General features: G+C 49.2%; 5 protein-coding genes across 5 annotated transcripts; 4 read left to right on the top strand and 1 right to left on the bottom strand.

The window, feature by feature from the left end:
- The first annotated feature begins 99 nt into the window (after positions 1-99).
- On the top strand, positions 100-1114 carry F9C07_2275 (uncharacterized protein). Its single transcript, XM_041284906.2, has 2 exons — positions 100-771; positions 850-1114. Exons 1-2 carry the CDS (start codon positions 311-313, stop codon positions 854-856), a joined length of 468 nt encoding a protein of 155 aa, XP_041143318.2. The 5' UTR covers positions 100-310; the 3' UTR covers positions 857-1114.
- A 1005-nt stretch (positions 1115-2119) lies between these two features.
- On the top strand, positions 2120-2797 carry F9C07_2276 (putative integral membrane protein; the record flags this gene model as incomplete). Its single annotated transcript, XM_041284905.1, has 1 exon — positions 2120-2797. The coding sequence occupies one exon, from the start codon at positions 2120-2122 to the stop codon at positions 2795-2797; it is 678 nt and encodes a 225-aa protein (XP_041143317.1).
- A 375-nt stretch (positions 2798-3172) lies between these two features.
- F9C07_2277992 (40S ribosomal protein eS8) lies at positions 3173-4593 on the top strand. The gene is made up of 3 exons (XM_041290102.2): positions 3173-3271; positions 3672-3764; positions 3833-4593. The coding sequence occupies exons 2-3, from the start codon at positions 3691-3693 to the stop codon at positions 4359-4361; spliced, it is 603 nt and encodes a 200-aa protein (XP_041143316.1). The 5' UTR covers positions 3173-3271; positions 3672-3690; the 3' UTR covers positions 4362-4593.
- Positions 4594-14593, bottom strand: F9C07_2131358 (signaling protein). The gene is made up of 2 exons (XM_041284897.2): positions 13635-14593; positions 4594-13434 (listed from the first exon to the last, which is right to left on the bottom strand). Exon 2 carries the CDS (start codon positions 13058-13060, stop codon positions 6695-6697), a length of 6366 nt encoding a protein of 2121 aa, XP_041143314.1. The 5' UTR covers positions 13061-13434; positions 13635-14593; the 3' UTR covers positions 4594-6694.
- Positions 4858-5853, top strand: F9C07_2278 (Ser/Thr protein phosphatase family protein; the record flags this gene model as incomplete). The annotated part of the gene is made up of 1 exon (XM_041284904.1): positions 4858-5853. One exon carries the CDS (start codon positions 4858-4860, stop codon positions 5851-5853), a length of 996 nt encoding a protein of 331 aa, XP_041143315.1.
- Positions 14594-14900: the final 307 nt, after the last annotated feature.

Genomic DNA, 14900 nt, shown 5'->3' with positions numbered 1-14900 from the left:
CTGGCAACGTCATGCTCATGGCCAGGGGGGTAATTCGTAGGTGGCTGTTCTTCGCTGGCCCCGTCGTACAGAAGAACGACTTCATCGTCTATCCACACCAGCAAATATCCTCCCAAGTTCCTCTGTTGTTCAATAGTTTCCTTCCCCCCATACACTTCTAGACGTATTTAGTTTCCGGTAGTATTTCGGACTATAGTCTTTTCTTCTCATTTTGACCCAGTGTTGGTATTCAAGCGCATCACCGATTATCGCGTCCTTCTCCTCGCCTGCAGTTTGACCCTCTCCCAAGCCCTCATCGATATCTCTCAGCATGGCCACCGCAGAGAAGAAGAAAGAAGAACAACCTGCCATTCAACCGGACGAATACTCGGACGGCGATTACGATACGGATGACTATTCACTGTCCGAAGACGAGCAGGATCAGAAACCCCAACGTCCGAAACAACAGCAAGCTCGACGACGTCAACAACAACAACGCAAACGTCAAAACGACGAGTATGAGGATGAAAGTGACTATTTTTCCGACGAATACGATTCAGATGAGTACGATGACGATGACGATGCGGGTCAGGGCAATGCCATGCAGCCATATAAGCGCGGCACCCAGTCCTTAACACAAGGCACAATCACAAACGGAGCCATGACGGACGCCCCAGGACAAGGGAAAAACGATGAGGAGCAGGATGGCCTCAAACTGAAACTGGAGCTGAACCTCGACATCGAGGTAGAACTCAAAGCCCACATTCACGGAGACTTGACACTGTCGTTGCTGTAAGTATCTCCTTCGTTTGGTTTTCAGAACAGACCCAAGCACCATCAGTCAATTTTACCCGACTCAACATAGAATAGGACCTAACCTCACAATCGCAGTGCATGATTGGGGAAAATGTTAATTTCGCCTCTTATATTAGCTCTTGACCACCTCGTCCCTCCGATCGATGAACATGTCTAGCATGAAGTTTATGAAAATGTTCCAGGAAAACAGCAATCCGTTCCGCATGTTTCCTGTTTGTTGAATAGAGTCCTGGGCTCAGGTAATGTTTTTACTTTTTTCTGGCGCATAGTTACTATACTCCAACTGTTAGTATGATTAATAGCATGAGTCCGATATTGTTATTTGCGTTCCGGCTTGAAAATGTTGGCTTCTGGTCGTTTTGATATCTCCATGTGTTTCAGACATGCATACTTGATTCCCGATGTTAGTTATTCGCATTGCGAACTTCGAGCGTGCAGATATGTGTGATCCAGTGCAGAATATAGCGGATGGTTTAGAGATCAACAGCACCATCTAGACTTAAAGCGGCTTAATTCACCCACGAATATCCTAACAAGGCTCGGTAAGTCGCGTAAGCTCTCGTGCAGTCAGTATAGCCGGTTGAGGTGTGATATAGAAGGGCGTCCGGCCCTTCTGCAGGATGGTGCAATGCTTCTTTTCGATTTCGCCATGTGTAGAAATGATAAGACCTAATGATTGCTGGATTTGAGGCCTGAAATGGCTCGAAAATGATATAGCAGCCATAAGGAGTTAGTTATCAGGTGGTCTTGCGCCAATTTACGAGGCAACTAGTAATGTGGAGCTGCTTCAGATATATACCAACAATTTATCACGGAAGTGTGTAGTATATATAGTATGAAGCACATGCAAATGTCCAGATTTGATGAGCAGCAAAATTTGTCTTCGATTCTGCGCAAAGAGAAGGCTGATGGAGAATTCAAGTTCTACTCTAGAAGGGGGTCGAAGGAGAGATGATGGGCAGAGCGTTTCCTAACTGGGAAATACACATCACGTGCGCTTACCTTCTGTATACTATGTAGCAGATCGATCGCATTGCATACCTAAAATATCTCAAGTACCTGGAACCGAGCTTATCTACCCCGAAGCTTAAAAGTTAAGTAGACTGCTGAGAAAGGGAAGCACATGAGCATCGCAACCATCCGACGTTAGTCTCTTTACAGAAGCCGAGGTAGAAGCTTGGCATTACCAAACGGAGTCAAGTACTTAACTCCTGAAGCGGAGTACCTGACGAACTGAAGGTACATACATTCTAACCTCCATTCATACTGTCTCAAGGGCTGAAAAGTACCAGTGTGCGATTGAAAGGACACCCCAGCAGCAATAATGGCCGCAATCAACGACGACAAATCTGCGTCTAGCAAAAGCTTCATTATCAACCACATGAATGCGGACCACCAGAAATCGCTGGCGATGTATCTCCGCGTCTATTGCAATGTCGCCGATGGAGAAGCCAAAGCCGCACGGTTGGAAGACATCACTCTGTCTGATCTGCTCATCAGCGCCAAGGGCACCCGCTATAGCGTGCCCCTAGATCCACCCATGAAAACATTTTCCGATACTCGACAGCGCGTGGTGGCAATGCACAAGGAGTGTCTCGAACGGCTAGGGCTCTCGGATATCATCATCAAAGAATATAGAGCACCCCGAGGCTGGGAGGCGATAAACTTTGCCGTGGTCGTAGCTACGTTAATTGTGTTCTCTCGGGGCAGCAATTTCCAGCCAGGGTCATTGCTCTACGAAACAGCTGGTCTTGACAGGTTCCCAGCATTCACTCGGTTTTGCCACACCGTCCAGCCCATCCCAGGTACGCTTCTGCTGGGAATTCATGCTATAGAAGTGGTTCTGCTGGCAGTGAAGCGCTTGAAACCTCACGGTGTGCCATTTTTGTCTGGTGTATGGATTGCGTGGGTAGCCACCATTATGATTGAGGGGGTATTTGCATTCCGGAGATTTGACCGGATGGTGAAGGAAGAGCAAGTGAAGAAGGAGCATCGCAAGTAGTCGGAGGATGCACTACATGTGGCAAAACGGTCCACATAGGGGAGAGCCTAACAGAGTCTTTGATGGCTCATTCTCTTCTTCTCTCGTGGACAAAGGGTTTATGGCCGGAAATGACACATGGATGTATATGTACAAACTGCTCTTCAGGCGGGGTCAAAAGCACAGATACTTGTTGATTACTTTATTAAAAGACATTCACCTGAGTAGACTAGTCCTAATCTTCAAACAATTTGGACATTTTTAGGGAAATTCTATAGAAAAGGAAAATAAGATTTGTTCAAAAACGGTCTAGCCGAAAGGTCACGGGAATGGGTGCTATGCCGTATTGGGGCTAGCGCGCACTTTGGACTAGGGCAACTTCTCAAGCGAAGGCACAGTGCGAAATTCACGATAGTCCGACGACAGCACTCAACTCCACGACCACCCAACGACCCTTGCCCGCTGCGTTCCTGGTGAAGGGCTGCAGGATTAGAGGTGAGTTTACTATCGTCATTCCAAGTGTTTTCGATCTCCTCTTTCTGGTTTCACCGTTGCGTCGAGTCTTGAGCGTTGGTTATCGTGCCGTGTGCCGCTTAGCGATTGAAGTCGATCGGATTAGTTTAAGGGACAGGACACAATCAGAGGAAAGAAAGGAGAAACCGAAGGGGAATATCAACGACGAAAAAGAAGAACGGAAAAATTTTTTCACACATCGTCTTGTCTCCGATATACATAAACTATCTGCTTGGGCTTTGCGACCGCTATCAGTGCATTCGATTTTTGACCGCTCGCTATCTCACGATCCAACGGGAAACTTGAAGGGGAAATCAAAACAAAACGGAACTACTGCGTCTACGGGTTCTTGATAGCTAATTGTCTTTGTTGTTGTCCACAGTCCCCTCGAAACAGCAAACATGGGTATTTCTCGCGACTCCCGCCACAAGCGCTCGGCTACCGGTGCTAAGAGGGCCACCTACCGCAAGAAGAGGTATGAATGAACTTGAGCTCTGAGGAACCCAGAGATAAGAGGCCCAAATTCTTACACATTTCCAATAGGGCGTTCGAGAAGGGTCGCCAGCCCTCCAACACCCGTATCGGTACCAAGAGAATCCACCTGGTCCGCACCCGTGGTGGTAACCGCAAGTTCCGTGCCCTCCGTCTCGAGTCCGGTAACTTCTCCTGGGGTTCCGAGGGTATTTCCCGCAAGACCCGTGTCATCGTTGTCGCCTACCACCCCTCCAACAACGAGCTGGTCCGTACCAACACCCTGACCAAGTCGGCCGTCGTCCAGATTGATGCTGCTCCTTTCCGTCAATGGTACGAGGCCCACTACGGCCAGCCCATCGGCCGCAGACGCCAGCAGAAGACCGAGACCACTGAGGAGAAGAAGAGCAACAGCGTTGTGAAGAAGCAGGCTGAGCGCTTCGCCGAGAGCGGCAAGGTCGAGTCCGCCATCGAGAGACAGTTCGAGGCCGGTCGTCTCTACGCCGTCATTGCTTCCCGCCCTGGCCAGAGCGGTCGTGTTGACGGTTACATCCTGGAGGGTGAGGAGCTTGCTTTCTACCAGAAGGCTATCAGGAAGTAAAAAAGGAAAATCGTGTTGTAAAAGGGTGGTATCGGAGTTTCAGCAATTTTTTCCAGAATACATTTATGATCTCTGGGGCACTACGGGTGCATTGTGTGTAGAGCTCTGAGCTGTCAGCAATGGAATGATCCTCGTTATGTTCTGTCGAATTTGAATAATCGTTTCCTTTTTTTCTTCTAGAGTTTTCAAGAGGACTTTCCCCACAATAGATACCGTAAAGTTCTTGTCAGTCGATCACACTCTTTTGCCCCCCCTATCAGACATTTTTTCAAAGTTTCCAGTCGGTTATCTATGACGCCATGTCGGCCCCTCCGCCATTTAATCATCTTGACATTATAAACATCCATCACAACACCCAGTCTGCCCTAACACAACACAACACAACCACCTACACTACCTCTCTACCTCTCTATATCCTACCTCTACCTCCCTACAATAAAAACACACAACCTAAACCTCCTCAACCACCCCCCCAAATCTAGAACATATTACCAAAATGACCAGACCAACCACCAAAACCCGCATCTGCATAATCTCCGACACCCACACTCTAACCCCCAACCCAGCCCAAAACACCACAAACCCCTACCGACACCCCCTCCCCAGCTCCGACATCCTCCTGCTCGCCGGGGACATAACCAAAGTAGGGCTAAAAGACGAACACGAAGTGATCCTGGACATGCTCAAGGTGGCACCCGCGGAGTTGAAGCTCGTCGTAGCCGGGAACCACGACATCACATTGGACGAAGAATACTACACACGGATCGGCCACTACCGGCACCGGTACAGAACAGACCACACGACGGCATCCGCGACGGCCGGGAAGGAAAACGTAGGTGCGTCCTCCGAAGAAGAAGGGCGGGTGGAATCCGTCCGGGAGATCAAGGCGCTATGGACGAGCGAGGAGGCCGTGAACGCCGGGATCAGGTATATGGAAGAAGGGGTGCAGACGTTTACGTTGGGGAATGGGGCTCGGTTCACTGTTTATGCGTCGCCGTATACGCCGGAATTTTGTCAGTGGGCGTTTGCGTATGATCGGGATACGGATCGATTTAACCCCCCACAGTCGATGTCGGAGGGGGTGTTCGTGCCGCCGAATCCGGTGCCGGATGATGGGGTGGATATTATGTTGACGCATGGGCCGCCGTATGGGATCTTGGATAAGGTGGTGGGGACGCATGCTAGTGTGGGCTGTGAGAATTTGTTTCGGGCTGTGGAGAGGGCGAAGCCTCGCTTGCATGTTTTCGGACATATACATGAAGCGTATGGGGCGGCGCGGCTGGAGTGGAGTACGCGCAATCAGTCGATCATTCAGTGTGATAAGGAGACGACGCTGGAGGATCGGTGTGCGTATACGGATGTCAGTGGACAGTCGATGAGTCCGCTGAGGGTGGGCGATGAGACGCTGTTCGTCAATGCGAGCGTGGTGACGGTTCAGTACCAAGCTGTGAACCCACCGTGGTTGGTGGATCTGGAGCTTCCTTCTGAGTAGATATTTATTGATTGCCTGTTATACTCGTTCATGTAGGGTGGTTGTTTGAAATTGCATCTATAGATCCTCTTCGGCGTACATAGTGTCCTTGTTTTACATCTCAAACGAATGGACCTAATTTGCCATGAATCAAGACCGAATTTAAGACAGGTCAACTACTACAAAATAGAAATATCTTTACATAGCTTGGTAGGTGAGTCAATATGGTTGAACAAAGCGGCGTGTTTTGATTATATATAATTTCCATGGATCAATTTTTTTTGAAAATATCCAACTCCCGGGACCACCAGCCATCCTGCACCTACGGGTATAAAGGGGTCCATACATAACAAGGGGTAGAAGAATGGTTGAAAAAGGGAGTGACCATATGAAAGGTAGAAGTGAAATTTACAAAGTGGCCCATGTTTATCTGAACAAACAAAAGAGACGTCGCGATCAGCAACACACGAAAAGGGAGATGAGAGTAGGGATAGGTATCTGGGAGGAATCTCTGATGTATCATGTCCTGAAAGTGAGAAATGAAGAAGGGAAAAGAAGGAGAAGGTCAAAAAGATCAAAAAAGGCAGATGAGAGAAGAGATAAGCAAAGAAGTCACCGTCACCAACATGCGGTACGTACCGGGCTCAAGAAAGGAAAAGCAAAAGAGAATTTAAAGTATGATAAGGCGGAAATCCTGAGGGAGGTATAGCAAAGAACAGGTACGCTGCGATACAAAGAAAAAATGCTTCAATCAAGAGCAAGAACATGAAAGAGGAGAGTAACGAGCATTAATGTCCTGACATTAAAAGAATAATAAGGGCAAGAAGGGGGAAAGTAAGAAAATAAGCAGAGGCCGGCGATTCTACTCTTCGCGGACTGCCATGCCAGGTGTATCAGATCTAAAATCGAGGCGACTGCTCTTTCGCCCAACACCCTTAAGCAGGCTGAATCTTTTCATAACAGAGTCCCGAACACCACCGGTAGGAAAGTGGGTTTGCTGGGGAATTTTCGGGCTACCCAGGTCAGGGCTTCTCATTGAGGTCCTGCTGCTCTGTGTCACTGGGCGAGGATAGTCACTAATAGAAGGAATCGTGGACCATCCCGATCTGGGGCTGACGACTGACGGCCGATCGTTCCCAGAGACCCCTTTGTTTTGTGAACTTGTCCGACTAAGGGTCTCCCGCGACTTCTGTGGTTTCGCACCTGCATCCCGGGAAGCGCTTCTTGAACGTTGACTTATCTGCGCTTGGGTATCTTCAGGCACAGGTTTCGTGATTGACAACGACGAAGTATGTTTGTGCAACTTTTCTCCAAAGAAGCTTCTGCGCCGACTCTGAGTATCCCGTGATTGACTGGTGGTCCGGCTGTTTATTGTTGCTGCGTCTTCACGGTCTGTATCCTCGACTCGGCCGTTTTCAACCGGACCATTATCGTTCCCATCCAGTGGCGACTTTGAATCTCCATTGCCATTGGTGACCGAGCCGCTTGCTGCGTGATTTACACGTTTGAAGGGGTTCATGATACTGATGACTGATGGCCTCTGGGAATGTTTGCGAGTGTGGCTTTGCCGTGAAGAACGGATCAGTTCTTGCTCCGGTGTGTTGGAGCGCAGAGCTGCCTGCTGTTTACGATCTTGTAAAGAGCGAGGAGACTGACGCGGTGCTGAATGGGGTGTCTCTTGTACGACAGGACTAAGAGAAGCAAGTTCCGGGGCAAACGCCTCTTCGAAGCGGCGCATCAATTCAGCCTGCGTGGCTTGGTGCGCTGGTCGATAGAAGAGGGCCAGGGCTTGTTTGATTGCCAAGGCATGATCAATCAGAGCGACAGCTAGAGCCTGGTTCAGAGGATCAACTGGTGTTGGGGTATCATCGTGCTCAGCATCGCCTTGCGGATGCGACAAGAACTGTCGATAAAGGGCTACACAGCCGGCCGAAGACGAGTTGAGCTCTAATAACTGCTCTAGCGCCTCTGTTAGGTTCGACAAGCTCATGTCCTCACCAGATGCGGCGCGCCTTTGCAGCAATGTTAGTTCTTGAGTTTTGCGCCAAGTTCGTTCAAGGGCGGTTTGCATGGGGGTAAGTGCTAGCTCTTCAACTGCAACAACTTCACTTCTCCGGAGGATATTAGGGAATGGCTCCGCAGTTGTGTAAATTGCCTTCTCCACCCATTGCTCCTGAACATCCGCACCGCGAATATGTCGTTTTAATGTCGAACTGAAGCGGCAAGGCTCGGAAATCAAGAGGTGATCCCTTACAGATGACGGGACTTTAGATCGTTGATAGACCGGATGTGTCATATCACGGTGAACAGTAACCGGACTAATATGTAAGAACTGGCCCTCATAATCGTGAACTTCTCCCGGCGATACAATCTGCGCAGCTGGGTGTTCCCTCTGCATACGGTCGACGAAGGAGGCCATACGATCGGTTGGAGAGCATTCAAAGATGAATTCTTTATCTCGTAGGGTTGCTGGGAAACCGAGTCCCTTATACAGCACACGGAAGTAACGGGGGAATTGTTTCTCCTCTTTTGCAATGATCTCGTATATCTTGGCCATTGAGCTTTGTGCCCGGGAGAGCTTGGCGAAGTCCATGATAGTATCTTCATATTGTTGAGCTAGCTCCTTGTAGCAGACAAGTGCATGTGCCCAAGATTTAGCATCTTCAAAGAATTGAATAATTGAGAAGTACAAGGACTCTTTCCTCTCAAACGATGTCTGTTCTGGGAAAGTGGGGTTGAGAAGCTCAGGAAGGGACCGCCTCGGATCCCACTCATAGAGATCGGCATGAAATTGGAGTGCAAGGCCAGCTTCAGTAAAATTACCTGCTGCGGCTTGAAGCTGAGCCAATTCGTGAACATAGCGAATGAAGATATCTTCACGGCCCATGTCTTTCATGTACTCCATCAGCCTGAGGGAATGCAAACTTTCAGCCATAGATCCACTTTGCGAGGCTACGAATAGATCAAGAAGCTCATCTACAGTTGCGATAAGCGCTTTGACCGCATTTGAGAGGCTTTCGTCGAAGGAAGAACAGTTCTCGAAATGCTCCGTCAACTCAGCAATGAAGAGCTTCTGGACAACGCCTTCGTTCATATTCTTCGTCTTGAAGAGATTATCCAGACTAGAAATGATCTCCGTTTCAATGATGGACAGGTCCTGGTTAAGGCTCCATTCACTGAGAATCATTGTCCGCAAAATCTCAACCGCCACATGTCGCAAACCTTCATGGACACTGAGACACAGCTCGATGATAGGGGCCACGAGACCAGGGACATACTGAACCTGATATCCCCCAAGCTTTTTCAGGCCATACTGCTCCCTCTCTTCTTCTGTGGTATCCCAGCCTATGGCTTCCCAACTGGAATGCAACAGCTCGGCGCCTTGCTCACGGACATCGCCAGCGATCTTCCAGATAGCACGCCGTTTCTGCTCCGGGAAGGTCTCAAGAGCTAGGACATCGCTCGACACGACCTTTAGTAGAGTCATGAAAAAGCTTTCCCATAGTCGTGTATCAAACTTCTCTGCATCTTCTGGCGCCGGTAGGAATTTGGCGATCAAAAGCGAAGAGAGATACTCAAGACTCTTCACCGTCGCCCGGTGGTTGTATACGTGAACACTGAGCCAGCTCTCAGGGTATGCCTCGCAATTCAAGATCGACGTATGGACCTCAAGAGCCTGAGAGAGAAAAGTAGCAAGCTCTAAGCCTTTCAACCGAGGTCGTTTAGGGTTAGGTATTGCTGCGGTGGCAGCCATGATTGCGGACAGCTCCACCAAAGCTTCATCAAACTTTTGCGTTTGCTTGGACGGTTTCACCTGGAACGGGAAGGATTTGCTGAAGAGCAGGGAGAGATAACTGGTATCTTCCACACCGTCGGGTATAATGGTGTAATATGAAGAGACGATCTTGGGCATGAAGTCGTACACGTATGGGTCAGGCTCCTTTGCGAGTTCTGCGACTATTGCACAGTTCAACCGAACTTGATCACGGTACAAATCAGAAACAGGTCCGATAGCCCCCCAATACGGTGCCAGCCAGCCTATACAACTGGAGACCAAACTTTTCCTCTCCGGCCCAGTACTGAATATTTCGAGACGTGTATAATGCTGTATCAGCACTAGCTTATAAAGGATTAGCATGCCCTTGACATCTTTGCACGAATCCATAAAGCTGAGGGCTATCATGATTATCTCGTCCTTGGGAAGCACCTTTGTTAGCTCGGGCAGCCATGTGTGGAAATGCTGGACAACAAGCGTCTTGCTTCCAACCATGGCAGGCGAAGGGTTCTTCATGAGAGCCTCAAGAGACTTGAACATCATGTGCAGGTCCCGGTTGAAAGTCGATTGAACACGGGTGATCCCGATGCCTTCCTCCTTCACTTTTTGTTGCTGCCTAGCATTGATGATGAATTTAAGGACGTGCCGTCCCACCTTAAAAGTGGCACGAAGGTTACGAGACTGCTGCCCATCAGAAGCACCCTGCAGGAGACGTTGATAGCTTCGAATGAGGCATGGAGTGGCAAACGGGAAGTTAAATTGGTTCTCAGCGTAATGGTCGACTAATGGGCCAAGATTGAATCGTCGGTCATGGACAATTCCCAGAACCGTGACCAGGTTCTTGAATATTAAGTCCTCATATTCTTCATTTCCAGCGTTTTCTACCAGGATCCCAAAGAGAGCGTCGAAGACACTGCTAAGTTGCTTGACAATTTCGATTTCTGGCACGAAAAGGACCCTCTTCAGCGTATCCAAGACTTCATCTACCGGACGTTCACGCCAGTTTAGGAGGCTTAGTATCACCTGGTCTTGGGAGTACTCTGTGCTACAGAGGCTGGTCTCTAAGCGCAACGTAGCTAACGGTCCGGTGATAGCCTCGTCCTTGGCAGACTCATTCTTGCCCAGCGAGCTCCAGGGGAGCGACAGATAGGCTCCCTTACCATTCTCGATACTGGAAGTTACCTTGTCGTAGGCATGTAGTAATAACGAATGAGGGCCGTCTCGCATAAAGGCTTGATTATCCCATAGCGGCATCCAAGCAAGAGCGAATGGAAACTCAGGCGCATCTGCAATGCTCATGATCAGATGGGACCCTGGAATTTGGTCCGTAGGGATGTTGAGGCGAATGGTCTGGTTCCAAGGCACACCTCGTGCGGCTATCGTGGTGCGCCAAGCTGTGTGCGCCGTATTGTTGGACGAGGGGAAAACACATCGTTCTATCCGGGCTCCTGACGAGGCACGTACCTCCAGGGTCAACTGTAGATTGCGGAGTCCTGAATTTGTCGGCACGGGAACTTGGCCCGCTTGAGGATGCGAAAGTAAGGCCTCGGGAGGAAAAGTAGCATGGGATATTGTTACATAGATATCAGATCTAGGTTTAGTCGGAGCTTGGGAAAACCCAATTCTCCTAGTTTGGACGACGTTATGCATAATTGTAGGATTTTTCCGAACCAAGGCATCTGAATCACTGCCCACAAAAGGGTATAGGTGTAGATGAAGCCGTGCGGCTCGTGGGGATCTCACATACTTCCCGCTGGGACTTGGAAGCAACGTGCGAATTACTTCATCGAAGCCATCCGAATGTTCATCCCCATTTTCGTTTTCTTCTGACGAAGACCAGATGTTTATTACTTGTTCAGTATCCTTGTCTTGGCCAACGATCTGTGATATTTCTAAGATACCCACGCCTATTGTGCGGATCTGAGTGGTTTCCTTTGCCGGCTGGCTATTGGCTGGTTCTTTGCTGTTGCTGGACGTGCTCTCCGCAGATTCGGGCGGGCCTTTGGAATTCTCTTTACCCTGCTCAGCGCTTGGAATGCCACGTGGTTTCGACGTCCACATCATGCTGCGGCGGGTCTTCAAGCTGCTTTTTCCTTGTTGATTGGCCCCCGTTGATGTTTTGGAAGCGGAGGATCCCTCTCTAGAAACCGAAGATCTTGGTTGAGACGGGGCGCCTGTCGAAGCAGTCTCTGGTGCTCGGACTGCGACGACCAAGTATAGCTTGGGCCCGTTCGCAGATCCATCGCCGATATCTGTGGCACACAATTCGGTGAAAAGAGTCTTGAGCTTGCTGCTCTGCCCCATGCTTGCAAATTTCTCCGGCGATGGGATGTCTAAGATGTATGTTTCGGACAGAGGGTTGAGGCCACCGGTCTCCGATTGAGAGCACAAATTCACAGCAAGCGTCACGGGCCCAGGAGAGTTGCCAGAAACTGCATTGACTTCTAAGAGTAGGTGATGGATCGCTGCGGCGTCGGATGGATTTGTAGGACTGCTTTCTAGCATGCTCATCTCAGACTGGAGCTTTGTCAATTGGACGGCGGAATCTTCGCCGGTCAATAAACGGCCACGCTGTTCGGGATCTCTGACGATGACGTCTCCGCTTAACATTTTATTTGCCCGCACCAGTTTCCACACGACCTCCTGTCGCAACCCTTCCTTCTCCTGTGCGGTGAGCACATTGTAGAGAAGCTGTCTCCTGGCAAGGTCAAGCTCTTGAACGATAGCCGACATCTCCTCAATAACGTCATATTGTCGATTGAGCAGGAGCTGGTGAAGGTTCGTCGAATGCCATTCGCGCAAGCACGAGGCAATTTCGTCCACTAGAGGTTCCGACAGGGAGGTTGGAGTCTCGTCACCGATCTTGAGCATAGGTACAGGAGCTGCTGGTTTGGGACCGTGCGGGTCTCGGGGTGTCATTGTGATGGGAGTGTGAGGCAGGGACGGCGACTTCAAAGTAGTACTGCAAAGTGAGCGTGGGCTCTGTTGATCATCATCCAGTTTGTGAATGAAGATCTGAGAGGGTTTCCCTTTTTTAGCAATCACAACGTTTGATACTTCCCCAGTCATGAACTCGTCATCATGCAAAGAGACCACACTATTCCTCACATCGCCATCTGGGCCGTCCCCTTGTTCGATACTCCTCCTATCTCCATTTGTCAAAGTTCGCTGCCCGTCTGCATCGCCAAGAACCTCACGAATCTCAACACAGTTGCGGGGAAAAATGCCGGAGAAGACCCTCGCTTCGAGGGTCTGTCCTTTTGTGCTCGTTAAGCCCGCCAACAATGATGGCGGAGCCACGAGATAACCGCGACACCATTCTCCATTGGCACCCCCTTGTTCTATTATGTATAGCTCATCACCAAGCTCCAGAGGTAAATCGGCCGGGGTCGAGGGTTGAAACGGGTATATAGCAACGGCAAAAGCGATTCGAGAGAGAGGCCGCCAGGGCATATCTGCTATCGAGGCGGCCGTTTGGAGCGCACCCCGCAGCGGTCGTCACAACTGCCGTCAGAGGAATGGAAGTAGCGGCGAAGCGGGGGCGAGAGAAGGAATGGATTCTCTATTGATCGATGGATAGGACGCTACATGCAGCTTCCCTATTGTTGCGAAAAGAGGGGATTGTGGGAGTTTCGAAGTAGACGGGTTGCGAGTAAGTAACTGAATTGGTATCCCTAAAGGGGGGTGCGAGGGCCACTAAAAGTCTATGACCAAATCCACTCTGTTAGTAGCTGTAATTTCCAGCGACGACCGCGTTCGAGATTCAGGCGACACGGTGATTTAAGAAATTAGATGCGATTGAGGAAGGACTGCTCCACATGGCGGTGCTGAAATACAATAGGGTTAACAAAAACGGTCACGCAAGTGAGACCATTGATTAATTGATCTTTTTTTTCTCCCAATTTCTCCTCCCCCTAGCAGTGGATGCCAGATGGTTTGTACTGTGGAGCCCAACCATCTGTATTCATCTTGGCGGGAACTGTGGAGAAGCGGACAAATGAAGGGGGAGGGGATAGAAGGAGCTTACCACGAGAAAAATGTTCCAAAAGAATTGCCCCCAAAGCAAGTTCGAAGATGACGTGGTGGATCGCAAGAGATTGGGGGATGAATTAGAGAGCGTAATCCCAAAGACTTGGGGGAAGAATGATCGAGACGGAGGAACCGCGATCGTACTAAGAGGCTACTTTATGACCGGCCACAGACTAAAAGGACCTCGAAAGGGTAAAGGGCGGAGCGGGAGGCGGAGAACTTAAGGGTTAGTGCGTGGTGCCTGAGGCTGGACTCGTCCCCTAGATGAGATGTTTCATTGATTGAAGAGAATGAAGTGACTTGAGGTGGGGGTTTCTAAAATAGGGGATTTTCCTGGTTAACACACAATCTCAATTGGATGTGGCTTATATATATCGATATACCAATCTCATCGAGTTTACGCCAAAGATCGAGGGTAGTCACAGTCGAGTAACAAAGGCCCATTCCGAACTAAGACAGGCTGTCTTTCTTTTGTCTCCTCTTGTTCTTTTTTAGGTTCTTCTTTCTGTACTTAAATGGGTCCAAGGTTTACTTAGTAAGGAATATTATAGACTTAATTTAAAGTGATATTTATATAAACTTTTGCAAAGGTATGGGGGGCATTCCACCCCACAAGTCAACCTCTCCTGTCTCAAAGCCGTCAATCTATACCCCGTACTATATACATATATATAACTTCACGACGCTTGAGTAGAGTACAATCTGGCCTCCACCTACCTGTCGATCTGAGCAGCAGAAACACACGGTCTAATTAACTCTAATACGAAGCATAAGATAGAAGGTGAGTTTAGCTGAAGAACGAGAGGTTCTTAATCCGAAAATAAACAGTATCTGGCAATTAATGGCACCGAAGTGGCTGGAAAAATACACGTAGACCAGACTAGAGAAGAAGCCTAATATGTTACGAATAGGAGCGGAGCCCAAGGATCATGGAGCCGATACATGAAATTTAGAAATTCATCTCGTTGATACTTGAGTTTGCTCTAATACAGGCTCTGACCCCATGACTCCCCATAGAGATGTATTATCAGGGGTAGAAGGAGAGAGATAGGCACGAGACGATGATTGGAGTGTTCACATTCAAGAATCTGACATATCAAGTAATACCAATATAAGGTAGTGGAGTAATCCAAACTCCTGCAGGCGTTGCCGCTTCAATATTTATTTTCTCCATCCATGCATGCTCGGCTCCTGTTGAGATGGCTGGGTTCCCTGCAAATTGGAATCCGGACCGGACAACGTCTTTCCAGCCTTCCGGCATATT

This window comes from Aspergillus flavus, chromosome 2 (genome assembly GCF_009017415.1).
Source record: "Aspergillus flavus chromosome 2, complete sequence".
NCBI classification, from domain to species: domain Eukaryota; kingdom Fungi; phylum Ascomycota; class Eurotiomycetes; order Eurotiales; family Aspergillaceae; genus Aspergillus; species Aspergillus flavus.
This window is presented reverse-complemented; position numbering and strand designations above follow the sequence as displayed.